This window comes from Cannabis sativa, chromosome 9, assembly GCF_029168945.1.
Source record: "Cannabis sativa cultivar Pink pepper isolate KNU-18-1 chromosome 9, ASM2916894v1, whole genome shotgun sequence".
NCBI classification, from domain to species: domain Eukaryota; kingdom Viridiplantae; phylum Streptophyta; class Magnoliopsida; order Rosales; family Cannabaceae; genus Cannabis; species Cannabis sativa.
This window is the reverse complement of record NC_083609.1, coordinates 903311-921098: the sequence shown is the minus strand read 5'-3', so window position 1 is coordinate 921098 and position 17788 is coordinate 903311. Positions and strand designations below refer to the sequence as shown.

The 17788-nt window shown below is 30.3% G+C and overlaps 1 protein-coding gene across 1 annotated transcript; it reads right to left on the bottom strand.

Moving 5' to 3' along the window:
- Positions 1-11764: 11764 nt before the first annotated feature.
- On the bottom strand, positions 11765-15606 carry LOC115722434 (protein TIC 22-like, chloroplastic). Its single transcript, XM_030651640.2, has 7 exons — positions 14933-15606; positions 14504-14578; positions 13401-13457; positions 12687-12746; positions 12517-12597; positions 12386-12421; positions 11765-12136 (listed from the first exon to the last, which is right to left on the bottom strand). Exons 1-7 carry the CDS (start codon positions 15476-15478, stop codon positions 12044-12046), a joined length of 948 nt encoding a protein of 315 aa, XP_030507500.1. The 5' UTR covers positions 15479-15606; the 3' UTR covers positions 11765-12043.
- Between the last annotated feature and the right edge of the window lie 2182 nt (positions 15607-17788).

Here is a 17788-nt window from a genome sequence, read left to right as displayed (position 1 = left end):
CGTCTCAGGTAAAGTGGGGGACCATGGTGGGGTATGATACGGGATAAGGCCGTTGAATGTAGAGATACCCTACCCTGCATTTTACTGAGTCGTGTATGAGATTGTTATGGTGGGTATGATACAGTGATGTTACTGTTGAATATAGAGATACCCTATCCTATAACAATGGTAGGGCTGCATAGGCCCATGTTATTATATGGGCAGATTAGGCCCAGGATATTGTAGGGTCAGGCTAGGCCCAAGTTATGTAAGTAATGGCTATGATATGCCAATGTTGTGATAATGACATTATTATTTATAGTATTGATATGATTATGTTATGAGTATGATATTGGAGTTATGATCTCTGTATATATGTACGGTGTGAACAAATAGTATAGACTTGTATGATAAAGGTTTCCATATGTACAGTTATTTGGTTATAGTTATAAAAGAGCATGTATGATATTGCTAAAACTTAATAAATACATTAATGGTATGTGTGATATTATATGGTATTGTTTGATAAGCATTTCCTTACTGAGCTTTTAGCTCACCCCCTTACTTTCCCCCTACAGGTATTAGACAGGGAAGTATGTATAGTGAGCAGGGTCAGTTCTGGTATGTATACTGTGAGCGGCTACGGGCGGACAAACGATCTTGAACGCCGGTGGTGCCTTAGTTTTATTTTAAGCAGTTGATAAATCTAACACAGTGGAAATGCATTATTTAAAATTATTTACTTACTGTATCTTGTTTTACAAATGAAGGATCCTTCTCTGTTGCATTTTGATTTTTTTTAAAATCCACTGTTGTATTTAAATTATTTTTTTTTATCTTTTCAAATTATGCATGAAAATAGTATTTTTGTAAAATAAGGCAAAATATCGGGGCGTTACAGTTGGTATCAGAGCCGATCGTCCGTTAGCCCGAAGGATACTCACGGTATACATACAGAAGACTGAAAAAGATCCCTCTCACTATTATGTAAGTGTTAGTTTTAATTTTCTTGGTATTGCCATTAATAGTCTTATATGTGATACATATAATTAGAGCCTCATCTTAGGTGGTGCTTAGAGACATCAATAGTACCCTCTATCTCTTATGATTGATTACACATTTTAGGAAGAAGATGTATAGGTTTATATTTCTTTATTGTCTTGAATTGAACTAGGAAGGACCGTGTTCCTTTCTTGAAAATTTAGAATAAATAATATTAGGAGTTCATAAGACTTTATTTGATAAATAGAATATTACTAGTTAAGCTTGACAACATTAAGTTTAGATATGTACATAGAATCTTCTCTTCCAATAATTGAACTCTTTTGTTTCTTTTAAATCAACCTTTCTTGTAAGAGCTCATCACACATGAAACTAGAAGATCAGTTAGAATCAATGTGAAAGGAACGACCAATAGAGGTGGGGGCTAAGGATGTGTGTTCCGCTGACCCACAGATGGTTGATGTTCCAGAGAACCCAATAATAAGGCTAACGATCTAATAGAGGTATTGGAAGGACTACGAGCATGACTAAGACAATTTGTTAAAGAGTTTTCACAGGCTCAGCAAAATATCACCAACACTAGTAGTGGAACTTGAAGCACATAATGAAATGTACCAATGGCCAACTAAGTACCGACGCATATATTTTCACCTATCTATGAATGGTTGAAGAAGCGGTCTCTACACCTAGCCATGAATGGAAGCCCAACATATAGGAAGTAGAAATGACTTAGAATAGTAGACGTTATACCAGACTGGGACACTATAATTTACGAAAACCTACTTATTAAGAAGGATGAAATAATAGATCTTTAAGGAGAAGGTACTATCTTGTTGGATATTCTATAAGTTACACACTCCTAAGTTAGATGGTAAGAAGTATTAGTACTGTTTGCAAAGACATTGGAGATAAGTATGTTATAGAAATGAGTCAGGAGAGGACGATGCCATCATATAGAAAGGAGTGTAGTGTGCTGAATAGAATCCAAAATGAGAAGTTAGAAAGAGACATGATAAAATTACTAGAGGTAATAACTTATGAAGGTATCTTAAACACTAAGAGATAAGCAGAGCATCAACAAATATTAGATTACCGAAGGAAAGTTGTAAACTTTAAACTCAAGGTCATCTACTTGGTGGAGGAGATAATAGAGAAAAATGTGTATGGTTTCGACAGAGACATTTTCAAAGGAGAAAGACAAAAAAGGTCCAGGCACGGCTAACAATTTGGGTACAACATGAATGAGAGACAACTAAGAGGGTGACTACTCGGAATTGATCACAACTACACAACTAAGAGATTGTGGATGCAGCTTTGTGGCGGGTGTACAACAAACAACTATAGAGAGTAGATCGCAAATTCAAAACTTGAGAAAGATGAGGAATTAGCATTCAAGGGTGACATCCCTAGATTCCAAATACTCACTGATACAACAACAATGGTGTGGAGTATAGCTCAATGAGAAAATGTTAGGAAAGCCTCACTTAGAGACAGGAGAAAAGTGAGACACAATTAGGACCAAAGTAACATATATTGAAGAATGTCATGGCATGTCAAGGACTATACAAGTTTTTGATAAGTGTTGGGATTAGAAAATACACTCATGCAACATAGAGGAATTCAAGGCACAACGTAAGCAAAGGATACTAAAATCCAATTACGACTTATATTATGGGCAATAGTATAAGTATGTTGGAGTGTCATCTAATGAGAAACTAAGAGGAAAACTCACAAAGTCCACCTCGAAAAGAGATGGTGTTTCTAGGCCCTATAGTGCCGAGAAGAAAATGACTATGGATTTGTCAAAAGCTAAAATTGTTAAGAGCAAAAAAAAAAAAAAAGGAAAAATATTAGATATTTTTCTCAATCTAAAAAGGCAGTAATAGAGATCTTTGGAAGGACTCTCTCAAGCTGACAATAACTAACTTATTGCACACTACTAAGTCTTGTCCAATTGAAAGTGCAAAAGTTAGAAGAAGAAAAAAAAAACAAGATAGGTATTGATAATTTGGTGGCATTTGGATGTAAAATGAGACGCTTGAACGAATTATTGACTTGTGCTTAGCGGTAGTATGGGAAGTAAGAATAAAAAATTCCTGACTAAGGAATTATAAATAGTGAGTCTCTAGTAATAAATTAAATACAAGTAGGGGTATAGGAGGTATAATAGTGATGGACAGAGTAAGGTCTGTTCGGCATAGTTTGCAAATTATATCTATATAGTATCCTTACCCTGATAACTTGGCTGATCAATACATTGTGAGATTGGTATGGTTGACTTATTGTTAAAAGTCAACATATAATAAATAGTTAGGCTACGATAAGCCATGGTAGGGTTGAACTTATTTTAAAAGGGTTATTAGTGTGCTTTCTATGTTTTAATACATATAGGGTATAGTCTTAAGTAAATAATCAGTATTGGAATGTATGTTTAAGAGATTTAAAAGTTTTAGAAGTACAATTAAGAAGTTGAGATATTTTTTTGGTGAATTAAAGAAGGCTACAATATACAGGGCATGAATATGGCTGGAATGATCAATGCTATGATAAGTATGAAATTATGTGATACCTTAGATGGCTAGTATATTAGAAGAAGCAATCATTGAACATAACTATCAGAATCTATCGGCATTACAGATTCAAAGTTCACCACTATAGCAAGATAATACCAAAGTAGATAAAAGTTAGTATAGAAAACTAGCTAATCTCATAATCAAGTCAACTTGATTGAAGGGGGTAATGGAGGACCAAGCACCATAGGAGAGATTAGCAAAGAAAATACAATATAGTGATACAAGAAAGAGACTACAAAAGGAACCGACAGTGGTTACTTAGGAAAATGGGAAGGCGTGACAAGTGCAATGAATACATGGATAAAGGATATCAAGAGGTGAATGTTAGACAAAAAGGTGGTCGAAATGGATCATTAAATATTTATATATAGAAGACCTTTTAAAGAGCTTAAATGTTTATTTCCAAGTGTCATGGAACAAGTGTCTATCGATGAGTGGGTAACACCTATGAAATTGAAAGAATGACATTGTAGCCTTATAGTAGAAAATCAAGTAGAGAAGTAAGATTTTTATAGGTAATAACATTCAACTAAAGAATGGGAATGATTAAAGACAAGTTTGCATAAGGCCTTCTACCCTACTCTTTGTGTTTGTTATTTTGTATTGTATAATGTGTTCTCAAGTGACATGTAAGGATGTTCATTTAGAGAATAATTAGTGTTACTTTAAATGGCATGTAAGGATGCTCATAGAAGAATAAATAGTTTCACTCTTAATGGCATGTAAGGATGGTCATAAGAGAAAGAAAAACTTTTCATATATTACGAGCATGTGATTGCAAAGCTTAGTATTTAAAGCATGTATATGTAAGTTATTATGATGGAGTACATTTTGGTATTTAAGTAGAAATAATAATACTTAATTAAGTTGTGTATATTTTATGTGTTATGGATTGACTGATAAGACATAGGTTAAATGCATGTTTATTGGGTCCATATATATTGTAGATAAGGAGGTAATGCAGTAAATGGTGAAAGACATAAGACTCAACACCCCGAGTGTTGGGTAGTTAAATTTCGAGGACGAAATTTCTTTTAAGGAGGGTAGAATGTAATATCCAGATTAAAATAGTATTTAATTTTTTTTTTCTCTCCTTGGGATATTAATTGTGTGAGGATAATTATCTTATATATTTGTGTTGTTAGTGAGTTGAGATTGTTGCTTAGATTATTGTACCAATTTTCTAGAGAGAGTTAAAGTTATATTAACAACGAAAGTAAAATATTATGGTATTTTTACAAGGTAGGTAATCATTTAATTAAAGCCCAATATGAAAGTTTATTAGGGTTTTATAAATTATTTAGTGAATTTTAATTAATGGTATAAGTGATATCAAATAACATTATTATAGAATTAATGTTAAAAATTCGTAGGTTTGGATAAATTCGCAGGATTAAAAACTGTTTTACTAAAACGATCATATCTGGAGTTCTAGAGCTCGGATTGAGGTGATTTCAGTGGCGTTGGAAAGATAATTCAAAGACCTATCAATTATGTAGAAATAGATTTATCGTAATTTTAACTTTATTTGGGTCAAAATTAGGTTACAAAGTGACGACCTGTTAAGCTTAGAAACCCTAAGTTTTAAAATTCAAATTTAAAACTTATATCTAACAAATAAGATTTTTATTTAATTATTCTATTTAGAGTTAAATTAGCATCAGATTATAGGGGTTATTTTATTATTTTCTTTTATAGATTTAATTAGATTATAAAACCTAAATCTATCACATTCTTGATACGTAATATGCAGAGTCTCTAACCCTAAGAAAAATAAAACTCAATCTCAATCTCTTTCTTTCAGCCTGAATACAATTCTTAGAGAGGACACTCATAAAATCCTATATCCTACAAGTTATCCATCTCGCTACCTATCAAAGATTTATAATTTTCCTTCTTGTTTCATTCTCTTCGCCAAACAACACTCATGATTTTCATCAACATAACATTGAGATCATCATCACCATTCTAATAATTTGAGATTTCAAGATCTAGCACTGATTAAGAAGAGTCATCAAGAGGTAAGAGAGTTCTTCCACTTATTGTTGTGAACTTTTAGGTTAAACTATGAAATCTCGTTTTTATTTTTTTCTGAAAATTATTATCTTAGTAAAATAGTCAGATCTCTCTCAATATTGATCCGTTTCCAGCAATTTTTGTATCGTTAGAAAGCTTATTAGATGATCTAAAATTTTTATGAAGAAACTATTCACCATTTCGGTAATATTCTATGTCGAAAATTATCATCTTTCTGATATTATCGTAAATCGTTTTTTTCATATTCTCAGAAAAAGTACTTTCACTTAAAATACCATAACTCTCTCAATTCTTGTCCATTTTTAATGATCTATATATGGTTTCAAAGCTTATTCAATTTGCCATAAGTTTCATGAAGAAACATTTCGTGAATTCGGAGTTATACTATGTCGAAAAGTTAGTTTCCTTCTGTATCATGTAATTCGTTTCTGGAATCTTGTTCTTCCAAAACTGTTTTGGTAAAATTGTAATATCTCTTTGAATATAATTCCAATTTCAGAGATTTTGGTATCATTGGAAAGGGAATTTAATTTTCTAAAACTTTGATGAAGATGTTATCTTCTAGTTCTGAACCTTTCAATGCAAAAAGTTTGTATTTTTTCTAAGTCGTATAATTCGTTACTCCATATTCCTTCTCAGAAATAGTTTCAGTAAAACAATCATAGCTCTCTGAGTTTTAATCCATTTTTAATGATCTTTATATCATTGGAAAGATAATGGAATTTTCTATAATTTTTATGAAGACAACTTTTACTGAATTAGTGTAGTTGTTGGTCAAAAATAGTAATCTTTCTGATGTACTGTAAGAGTACGAATTTTAATATTAGGGCCTTGACCCATGTCTTATTATAGGTAGTAGTGACGAGATAACAACTCTTAAGCAGCGGGATTTGAGGTAAGGAAATTAGATAGTTTTGTATGTGTTTATCTGCATAAATTTAAATTCTTTATGTATTGAAATATGACTTATGATTTGTTTTTATGAATATGTATATGGTGCGAGTATGTGTGGTATGGACACAATATGAGTTTGTGAATTGATACATAGATTATGGTTGTATGACTTGTATATGTTGTAGGGTGTATTTGTATGTTTCAGGTTGTGTGTTGTATGATGTATTTGTATGTTGCATGTTATATGTTGTATGTTGTATGCTAACGTCTCAGGTAAAGTGGGGGACCATGGTGGGGTATGATACGGGATAAGGCCGTTGAATGTAGAGATACCCTACCCTGCATTTTACTGAGTCGTGTATGAGATTGTTATGGTGGGTATGATACAGTGATGTTACTGTTGAATATAGAGATACCCTATCCTATAACAATGGTAGGGCTGCATAGGCCCATGTTATTATATGGGCAGATTAGGCCCAGGATATTGTAGGGTCAGGCTAGGCCCAAGTTATGTAAGTAATGGCTATGATATGCCAATGTTGTGATAATGACATTATTATTTATAGTATTGATATGATTATGTTATGAGTATGATATTGGAGTTATGATCTCTGTATATATGTACGGTGTGAACAAATAGTATAGACTTGTATGATAAAGGTTTCCATATGTACAGTTATTTGGTTATAGTTATAAAAGAGCATGTATGATATTGCTAAAACTTAATAAATACATTAATGGTATGTGTGATATTATATGGTATTGTTTGATAAGCATTTCCTTACTGAGCTTTTAGCTCACCCCCTTACTTTCCCCCTACAGGTATTAGACAGGGAAGTATGTATAGTGAGCAGGGTCAGTTCTGGTATGTATACTGTGAGCGGCTACGGGCGGACAAACGATCTTGAACGCCGGTGGTGCCTTAGTTTTATTTTAAGCAGTTGATAAATCTAACACAGTGGAAATGCATTATTTAAAATTATTTACTTACTGTATCTTGTTTTACAAATGAAGGATCCTTCTCTGTTGCATTTTGATTTTTTTTAAAATCCACTGTTGTATTTAAATTATTTTTTTTTATCTTTTCAAATTATGCATGAAAATAGTATTTTTGTAAAATAAGGCAAAATATCGGGGCGTTACAGGTACTGCTCTGTACAGACAACAATTATCTCTCAAATTGGGTCTTACTTACCTGGCCCAAAATCAATATAATAATGTATTTTACTCTATTAATGGACTTTTTTCACAAAGTAACCTCATTAGTGGGCTTAGTTTTTATTCATTTAAACCCTAACGAGTCCGGGTTCATCGAATAACTTCACTCTAGCCTATAAATAGGATTTTATCCCTTCATGCAAAGGGTTACGATTTTGTTCGAGACTTAGTGTACAAACTTTTGCAAGAACAACTCTTGTGTAAAATATTCAATAGTCATTGAGCTTAATAATATTGACTCATGAACTAAGACTCATTAACACTCCGAACACATAAAAATCGTCATCATCTTTTCTTATCTTAACTTTTATTAATTCGATTTCCAAAAAAATTCAGTAAACAGTTCTAAATTTCATAAAATTATATTAAACTTAAGTTTTTTTTTTATTATTTTCATAAAGAAAAATAATTCTTAATTTATTAATTCTTATTTTTTTTCTTAAAATCAAATAATGCATGTAATTAACCAATGAATTTGGATATATGGTAGAATTTTTCCCCACTTATATATTATATGTAATATTTCTCCATATTATAATTATTAAATTAAATTACATGTAAAATAAAAATTAAGAGTTGAAATCTCACTAGCTATATATGTATATTTTATTAAGTAAAGGTATATAATTTGAATATGGCTCTAAATCCAACCAGTCAAATTAATATTAATTAATAAGAATTTAGAAGTATACATATATAATATATATAAGATCTAATAATAATAATAATAATATAATTGTGCATGAATATGATGAGACCAATTGGATATATGTTTGGTAAGAAAGAGGACCATAAGTCTTTGCACCGACTCAAAGAAGACAACAAAAATTCACTCATAAATGAATGTATACATTATTATTAAAACCATTATATACATATCAAAATTGTGTGTAGACTTGGTATTCATAAAAATGTTTTAGTTTAAATTTTTTTTACAATTGCATATATTATAAAAATAAGATTATTTATAAATTTTTTAAATTTTTTGAATAATAATATTAAAATAAAGTTTAAATAATTACTTACTAAGCATATAAAAAAATAATTTTGCATACAATAAAATATATAAACGTTATTTTTAGTATTGTAAACAATATTCATATATTTAAAATATATATATAAATAATTCTAAATAACTATAACGTATACATCATGAAAAAATAACTACTCATACATAACCGAATAGATAGAAAATATGTCGAAATAGCAAGGTTATACTATAGACTTATTCCATACACAATACATTTAACAACATATTTAAATTTTAGAATTTAGTAAAACTAATTTAATTAATATTTTGAATTGAATATTATTTTCAATATAAAGCTTTTTAGAAATGTGTAAAGTAATATAATTTTATTCTTAAATAACTAGTAATAATATTTGTATAAATTTACAACAAAAATATAATTGGAAACGATTAATTATGAAAAAGTACAAAAATATTTGGTAGTTTGAATATGGTTTTAAAGATTAATAATCATGTTCTTTTGGCTTTCTTTTTGGAGTTAGTCTTAATAGATTTTAGATTCGATTTTTTGAATTTTCACTCTGTTAGTCTTACTTTACATGCTAGAACTTATTGTTGTTCATTTCTTAACTAAATATGACTTGTCGTAAATTATTAGTAAAATTTGGTGGCTTAGTTATCATTCTTGTATCTATAATTTTATTTTATATGAGAAAAATTAATACAATCAGACTCAGTCTCCCCTTCACTTTTTTTTAAACTATTTGCTTGATATGTGATTTTTGGGGGTTTTCTAAAAAATAAAATAAAAATAAAAGTGCAAAATTGAACCTTTTATTAATTTTTTTTAATGGAATAATTAACTTTATTAACCACAAACTTTAACTACCAAATAAGGTAACAATTTAATTGGAACAGACTTTAAACTGAAACAACGACCAAGTTATAACATAAAAGTTTTAATAAAATTATAAATTACCACATTAGTAAATTGTTTAACAAAAAAAACAGAAATTTATTTACTTTTACCCTTTAAAAGGGTTATAATATTTCCCTTACAAATAATAAAAATAATAATAGATTGTTTTATGATGAATTAATTAATAAATGAGTAAATTTTGTTATGAGTGTAGAAAGTGATATTTCTTTCTGGCAAAGAAATGACCCCATAACATATAACAAATGCCATTTAACAAAGCCAAAACAAAAAAAAACAAAGATTACCTCTTTTCTTTTCTTCTCTTCTTTGTCATAATAAGTCATAACCCATGACTCAACCCATAATATTCTGAGTATTTTCCCAAGAAAATTAAATTCATGCACAAGAGCCACCATTCATTATCATTGTTTGTTATTCCATAGAAAAAAAGAAGTATGCACTACATAGTGATAATAACTCATCCGCGTCAAAATAGGTGAGACATAATAACACAGCTTAAAACTTTTAAATTCGTTTATCAAATGATCATTAGACGATTTTAAAATATGTCCTAAATATGTTAAATGACAAATATTAATATGGGTAAATATTATTTTAGACATTATGTTATGTAAAAGTTATTGGTTGAATCTTTTGTTTTCTTAAATGACAAAATAAATTTTGTATTTTTTAAAATCGTAAAAATAAAAATTTGAGCTCGATTTTCGTTAATATGTTTTAATATAACCAAATGGAAACAATTCCCAACATGAACAGATACAAAAATATAACTAATTTTATCATAACATTACTAAATCAGATTATTATTAAATTTTATTTTGACAAAAAAAATCAATTTAGTCTTATTTGTACTATTTTAAAAATACAATGTCTATTTTATCATTTAACAAAACAGAAAGTTCAATCAATAACTTTTACGAATCACAAAGTCCAAAATAATATTTTTTATATTAATATTAATAGATAACATATTTGACACATTAATTTTTTCATATAAATAGATTACACAACAAATTATGTGGTTGGTTTTATTTTACATTTAACTAATGGAGCCTAAATTAAACATTTGCTTGTAATACATAATTAGACTAACAAATACAAAATTTGTAAGGCCAACCCTAACAATAAGGCAACACATGATGGCGTACTTCACTAATTTGTAAAGGGATCAAAAATGTCTTGTTTAACTCCCAACATGAGAGGAAAAGGGAGAAATCATAACTAAGGGTGTGTTTGGTTAGGGTAATAAAGTGAAATGAAAATTAATCAATTTTTATTCCATTTCTTTATCTGGTTATATTTTAAATTATTTTTTTTACAAAAGGGGGAGAGAGGGGAGATACCATTTGGATGTACGTGAATCCCAAGCCTTGGGAGAACCTCAAAGGTCGGGTGTGAATCTAAGCTGACCAAACAGGAGTTACGTTGATTTAATCTTTTTCGCCCTAGTGTCATCAAGATACTAAGATGGTATTTAGTTGAAGGTAATGAAATAGAATGAAAAGAAAATCATTTTTATTATATTCCTTTGTATTTTAAAGAACTGAAATGTTAATGAATTTTCTATCATTTTAGTAGAATGACTATTCTATTTCAAATTGAAGGAACAACCATTCAATACTAGATCAAGAAAATTAATTAACTTTTTTTTTTTTTATCAATTTTGTTTATACATTTAAATTTAATTTTATTCCATTCCTATTTTTATTCTCATTTTCAATCCTATTCCTATATTTTCATTTTAAAAGCATACCCCACATCCTTCGGCAGTTTCATTTTAAAGTATCAAAATATCATTCCAATAAAAGTACTATTTCAATACAATATGATTTTCTTAACTATATATTATATATAATTACTATTTCTATTCTTACCTTTTTATTCCTCCAAACCAAACCGAACCGAACGTATCTTCCTAAGATATCATTCTTGGAAACCGACTGTTATGTAGCACCCGACGAAAAAAAAAAAAAGTGCATAAAACAGGGAGAATTGCTAAAAAGTACTACTAGTGTCTAGCACCTTTCTCGGTGTCAAACCGCTATTGATGTAATTACATATTGGGTCATATATAACTAAAGAAAATAGTTTTTAAACAATATCGCTAACCAATCCGTAAGGTGCCCAATAGCAATGCTCTAAAAACAAGAGGGAGGAGGAAGACAATAATAATTATAAGAAGAAGAGATTCATACATATTACTTGAAATAGTGTGAGTGCAAATTGGGTAGATACACATTAAATCTAATTCCCTAACTTAGTGATATTCCTTTCCTTTGTGTAAGCATATCAACTAACTCAACAATAACAACATATAGAAAGAAACACATAACTTTTAAGTTTTGTTTGTTTTCTTTTTGTACAAACTTGATCATCATGAGCTTGTGAAAGAGATGTCATTGCCTACTAACTTACTTGTAATAAAAATACTCATTTCGTGTTGTCTTCTTCGGTAGGATTGGTAGAGACGTCGAATCCAGGCGGTATGAAAACAATATCATCCCACTGTGATGTAGAGCTCTCCTGCAATGAAGTTTTTTTCACTCGAAACTGTTACTTTACGAAGAAGATAGTATACACGGGCGGAACAAGCTCGTGCTCCCTCTCAACATTGTATCGTAATCGATAATTATATGGCGAATATTCAAGTGCAAATTACTATTTTGAGTTGAAGAAAAAAATATTCTGTCCTGAGGTATGGAATTATACTAAGTTTTATTTTGAAGAAGATCAAATAGATAGAAAATTTGAAACTCGAAAGAACTAAAATACCTTCATTCCCTTTATTACATCTTCAAGAACAGCAACCTGTAACAGAGACCAAAAGAAAAAAGCATGAAAAAAAAAAAGAAAAAAAATCATGCTTTGGAACTGTAAATGAGAACAACTAGAATATTACATACCTCAACTGCTCCTGGTTTGAACCCGGGATTTAACTTACCCTGCTCGCGAGAAGCTCTTATCATCGATTTTTCCAAATCCTCCTACAAAGAAAAAAGAAAAACCCCACAACTGTGATGACGCGGGAAAAGTAATTGGATGCATATGTAAGAAGGTGAGATACTAAACTAACCTTTCTGAAAAATGCAGGGTGATAGCTCTTATTTTGGCTTCGTAGAATTAAGCTCCTCGACTGTTCAAATGTTTCGAGAGTTCAAAACATTAGTTTACGAAATTCATGAAAGAAATAAGATGCAATGGATGAAGCGGAATGTCTGGGAATCGAATCACAACATACAACAAGACAATCAGGCTTAAGTGAACCAAAACAACACCGACGATCAGGCTTAACTGCCTACAAGATTTGTCCACATAGAACCTTAAAAGTAAATGTACAAATGGGAAGAGGATAGCCCCTATCCCTCAATAACAAAAATATGAAAATGAAAGCATAACCATCGAGCTAAACATTTAAAACCCGAAGCTTTTTTTTTTAGTTAAAGAAAACTGTAAATCCTTAAACTCTCGACACAAAAACTGTGTTTCCCACATACATGACAATTCCAGCTTCTTGTCATAAAAGAAATCTTATTCAGATGATAGTCATCACCACACAGCAATATTAGTACTATCATCATTCTTTAACCTAAAGGCTTTTTCAATCATTATCGCCTAAACACCTTCAAGGAGAGACCGATGCAGTATCTTATAGTTCATCATAACAGAATACCCTGTTTTCCAAAGTTTAATCTCTATGATTCATTGTGAGCTATGATCTAAATGTGTGGTAATTTGCATCGAGAAAACAAAACCGAGTGTACTGTAGATAGAGAAGAAAGACAAGAACCTGGAAAACTGGAACCCCAGGGAAACCATCATCAGAAATACCAGCCTTTTCTCTCTCCTGAAAAAATAAGAAACATTGATTATTAGGCATAATGTATACATCAATGGCAATTAGCTACCAATTTAAGATTGAAAAAGGTTGATTTGTCTTTTGAAGGGTTCTAAATGACAATCATGCATGAATAGGAAACAAAAAGAATGTAAGGGTAGACAAAAGACTTGAATTGTACTCAAATTGAAAAAGTCCAAAGACTAATGAAACGGGGATGGAGTTTACGTCGTTGATTTGATGTTACATATCATCGATGATGACCATATAGGATATAGATATCACACACCAAATCCTTATGTCTCATTATAGTTGACAGAGATGGAGTTAAGGTCTCTCAGAGGTAAATCAAACTGAGTATAACTAAACAAATCCTAGTGATTGAATGATTCTACCGATATAAGTCTTCTGTCATATAAGCCTACACTTGGGTCAGATGTAAAACAACAACACGGAAATTGAAAAGGTATTTGAGATGGTATTAAAACTTCTATCACAGGGCGAAAAGATTTAAACTCTTTTATAGCCTTATTTAGTTGAAAATATCTGTCCCGTTTTCTATATCTTGGTGAAGAAAAGGCAAAACAAAAGCTCAGTTTAGATCCCTACTTATCAAAACAACTTCACTAGAGCTAGCAATCTGTGTATTTGTGTCGTGTTTCGGATCAACACAATACAATTATACTTAACACGAACACAATATGATTAAATAACGTGTCATAAAATGCAAGTGCAAACACGATATCTAAACATGTCATATGCAGGTCATGTTAAATTTACACAACACATTAAACATTTTATATCAATTTAATACCTGTTTTCCCACATAAATAATCAAATAGGTTCAAAATTGTCATTTTAACATGTATAACCTATCATAGTTTCATTAATAGATTAATACATTATGTGTCATTTTCAAGTTGTGTTATCGTGTCATGACCAGTATTGCCACTCTTAAACTTCACACTTCTATAGTACATTTCAACAAATTCAAACCGTGTAAAGATTACAGAACAAACAATGAAATAGCTTATCATCCCAATAAAAGGCCTCACCATAAGTGCATTCTTAACTTGAGAAGTCTCAGGAATCAACCTAAACGAAACACCATCAACTTTGAGCTGAAAAACCTGCCAAAACCACACACACAATCAAAAACATTCTTCACAAACCTTTTCCCTCTAACTAAACAACTCAAAGTTACTAGACAAAGAGTGATAATATTTGCAGGATTATAGAAGAGTTTTAATATCTCAAATATTCATCACTACTGATTAAATATTCTTGTTTTATGAATTTTAAATCGTTATAATGTCGAAATTTCTCTAAACTAATATAATAAGAAAAAAGTTAAATTAAAACTTCTCTGTCATTCTCAATTCTGACCAATCCATTAAATTGCACATACATTATACATATATATATAATGAAATATCACCCTTATGTTACCTGATGTTATATATACACAATATAATATATGATACCTTATTCAAAGCAACAGGCACAACTTTGGACCCATTCCTCATTCCAGGATCCAAACTCTCAATCTGCCCAAGAAGAGCCTCAGCATCCTCTTTCTTGAAACAAAACAACCCAAGAGACTTCCCAGAAGAAGTCCCCGAAACCAACACAAACTCATCAGCCGAATTGCTAAGAGCATAGACAGGAATTCCAGCTAACCGCTCCTCAATGGCCTCAATAGACATTCCAGCTCGCGGTGGCGGAGGCCGGCGAGGGCGAGAATTGGATTCATTGTTTGTGGAAATTCTAGCCCAAACTGGGTTGGGAGACCCAGATGAAGAAAACTGTTCCAAATGGGGAATTCGTTTGGAAAATGCGGTTTGGAGGTGGGAGAGAGTGGTTTGGAGATGGGTTTTGAGGAAAGATGGGTTTTTGGGGAGTTGGGAGAATTGGTGGAAGAGATTAGAGCAGTTGTGGTGAAAGGTGGTGAAGGCTTGTTGGAGGTTGAGTTGAGGGGGTTGTTTGGGAGGTGAGAAAGTTTGGGAATTGTTGGGTTTTCTGGAATTCATTTTCTGAGAAAGTGGGGATTTGAGCTTTTTGTTAGAGAAAGGGTTTTGGGGTTTTGGGGTTTAAGGATGAGAACTGAAGAGAAGTGAACTGAAAGAGAAAAGGTAAAGAAGAAGAAGAAGAAGCCAAAAAAGTGAATTATTTGAGTTTAATATTCCTTTTATAGAAACAAAGATAATTGTTATAAGAAACTATTAGTGGTCTATTATAAGATAATTGTTATGTATTAATATCCATATTAGTTTAACTAAGTATCAAGTCTTATATAGTTTAATGTGATAATTTTTAGGAGTATTGCTAGCCAATTACAATGTGATATATCTAGAGGTACTAGACATCACTAGTGCTCAACAAAAATGCTCGTATAATTAAGTATCGTATCTCATATAAATTAATAAAATAATTTTTAGAAAATATCATGGCTAATTAGCAATTTTTCCCCCCGAACTTTGACATGTACTAAATCATACCCCTGAATTTTTTTAACCGTTAAAAAGTCTCCATAAACTATTAAGATTGTTAGATTTAAGGACTTTTGTCTAATTTCATTCAATTTTACTATTTCAGTGATTGTTTATGTACTAAACTATGCTCCCCAGACTTTGATATCTACCAAATCATGCCTCTCAAACTTTCATATGTACTAAATCATGCCCCCTGAACTTTCATCAATGTTAGAATTTTTTTCCTAAAATTAGATAAAGTCCTTAAATCTAACAATCTTAATAGTTCAGGGGGGATTTTTAACGGCTAAAAAAGTTCAGGGGGCATGATTTAGTACATGTCAAAGTTCGGGGGGAAAAATTGCTAATTAGCCAAATATCTTTAATCAATTGTAGAGAAAGAGTGTCACATATAGAAGGTTCTAGAGACTATTGGTGTCTAATAGCAATGCTCAAACATAAAATAGGCTAATTATGATTTTTGCCTTTGAACTTTTAAGACTGTTAAAAAATTTCCCTTAATTACTGAGATTGGTAGATTTAAGGACTTTTATCTAATTTTAGTAAGGAAATTCTAACATAAATTAAAGTTCAGTAGCTAGGGGCATGATTTAGTATATGGACAATTACAAAATTAGTAAAATTGAATAAAATTAGACAAATATTTTTAAATCTAATAATATCAATCGTTTGGAGAAGATTTTTAATGGTTAAAAAAAATTAAAGGACACGATTTGGTACGTCAAAATTTCGGGAGCATGCTTTGGTACATTAAAGTTCAAGGAATAAAAATCATAATTATTCTTTTATTAAGATATTTAGAATTTTTTGCCTATAACCATGATATATGTATTATTATGTCTCTAAATTTTTCAGTATATTAAAAATGATCACCGAACAATTTACAGTGTTGTAAATTGATTATTGACAATAATAATTATGGGGTATGTTGAAAAATGCCTCTTTTATTCATCAATTAATCAAATTTACCTCTAATTTTATATTTATTTGAAACATACATCTTTTTATGTGTATTGTACCCAAAATACCCTTACATAAGAGAATCACATGGGGAGTATCTTGAAGTGACAGGGGCGAAATTGGTACAATATTTAAAAAAAGAGGTAAAAATGATAGATTTTAAAAAAGAAGGTAAAAATAAAAGAGGACAATATAAAAAGGGTATAGAGTGTAATTTCCTCAATAATTATTTTACAATAGTATTGAATGTTACGAATGTTTAATTGTAATAATGTTTTTTTATTAAAGATTAATAAATAATAATGCGTTTTCTGTCAAATATTCCTTTAGATTAATGTAATAAATGACCCACTAAAAATTACAATATTAAAGCAATTAAATTCAACTATCTCCAATTAAATTTATAGCCTTTATCTATATTAAAAATATATTTTTCCATTTGATGAAAACACCAATAATAATTGGAGGTAAATGGGGTTGTTGATCCCATCATTTCTCTACATAAAGCCAATACAAAATAAATAATTATCTTTTTAACTTTTGTTATTGTTGGTTCTAATGAGAAGTAGACAAGAGTAAACTACTATAGAATAATCTAAAGTGATAAAATATTATTTTATTTTTATCTTAATATACAAAATAATTGTAAGTGTTTTATTTTATATGATACTATAATATAACAAACAAAACAAAAGGTAATTAATTAGATTGTGACAACATCACACATTCACACTAAACAATGTTTCATACATACCCAATACCAAATTACCACTTAAGGAATTAATTATCCAATACATAAGCTCTATTAATTAATTTGGTTTTAATTTTTATGGCAATATTATTTATGTGACATGACACCTATATAATAAATGTGTATGTACCCTCCAA

Bases quoted from the DNA above. Each gene is read 5' to 3' on its own strand.
- LOC115722434 (XM_030651640.2), bottom strand. From the start codon at position 15,478: ATGAATTCCAGAAAACCCAACAATTCCCAAACTTTCTCACCTCCCAAA. The intron at 14,579-14,932 runs GTATCATATATT...TGGTTTTGGCAG, and splicing joins TGCCTGTTGCTTTGAATAAG to GTTTTTCAGCTCAAAGTTGA. The intron at 12,422-12,516 runs GTATGTAATATT...TCTCTGTTACAG, and splicing joins TCAAACCAGGAGCAGTTGAG to GTTGCTGTTCTTGAAGATGT.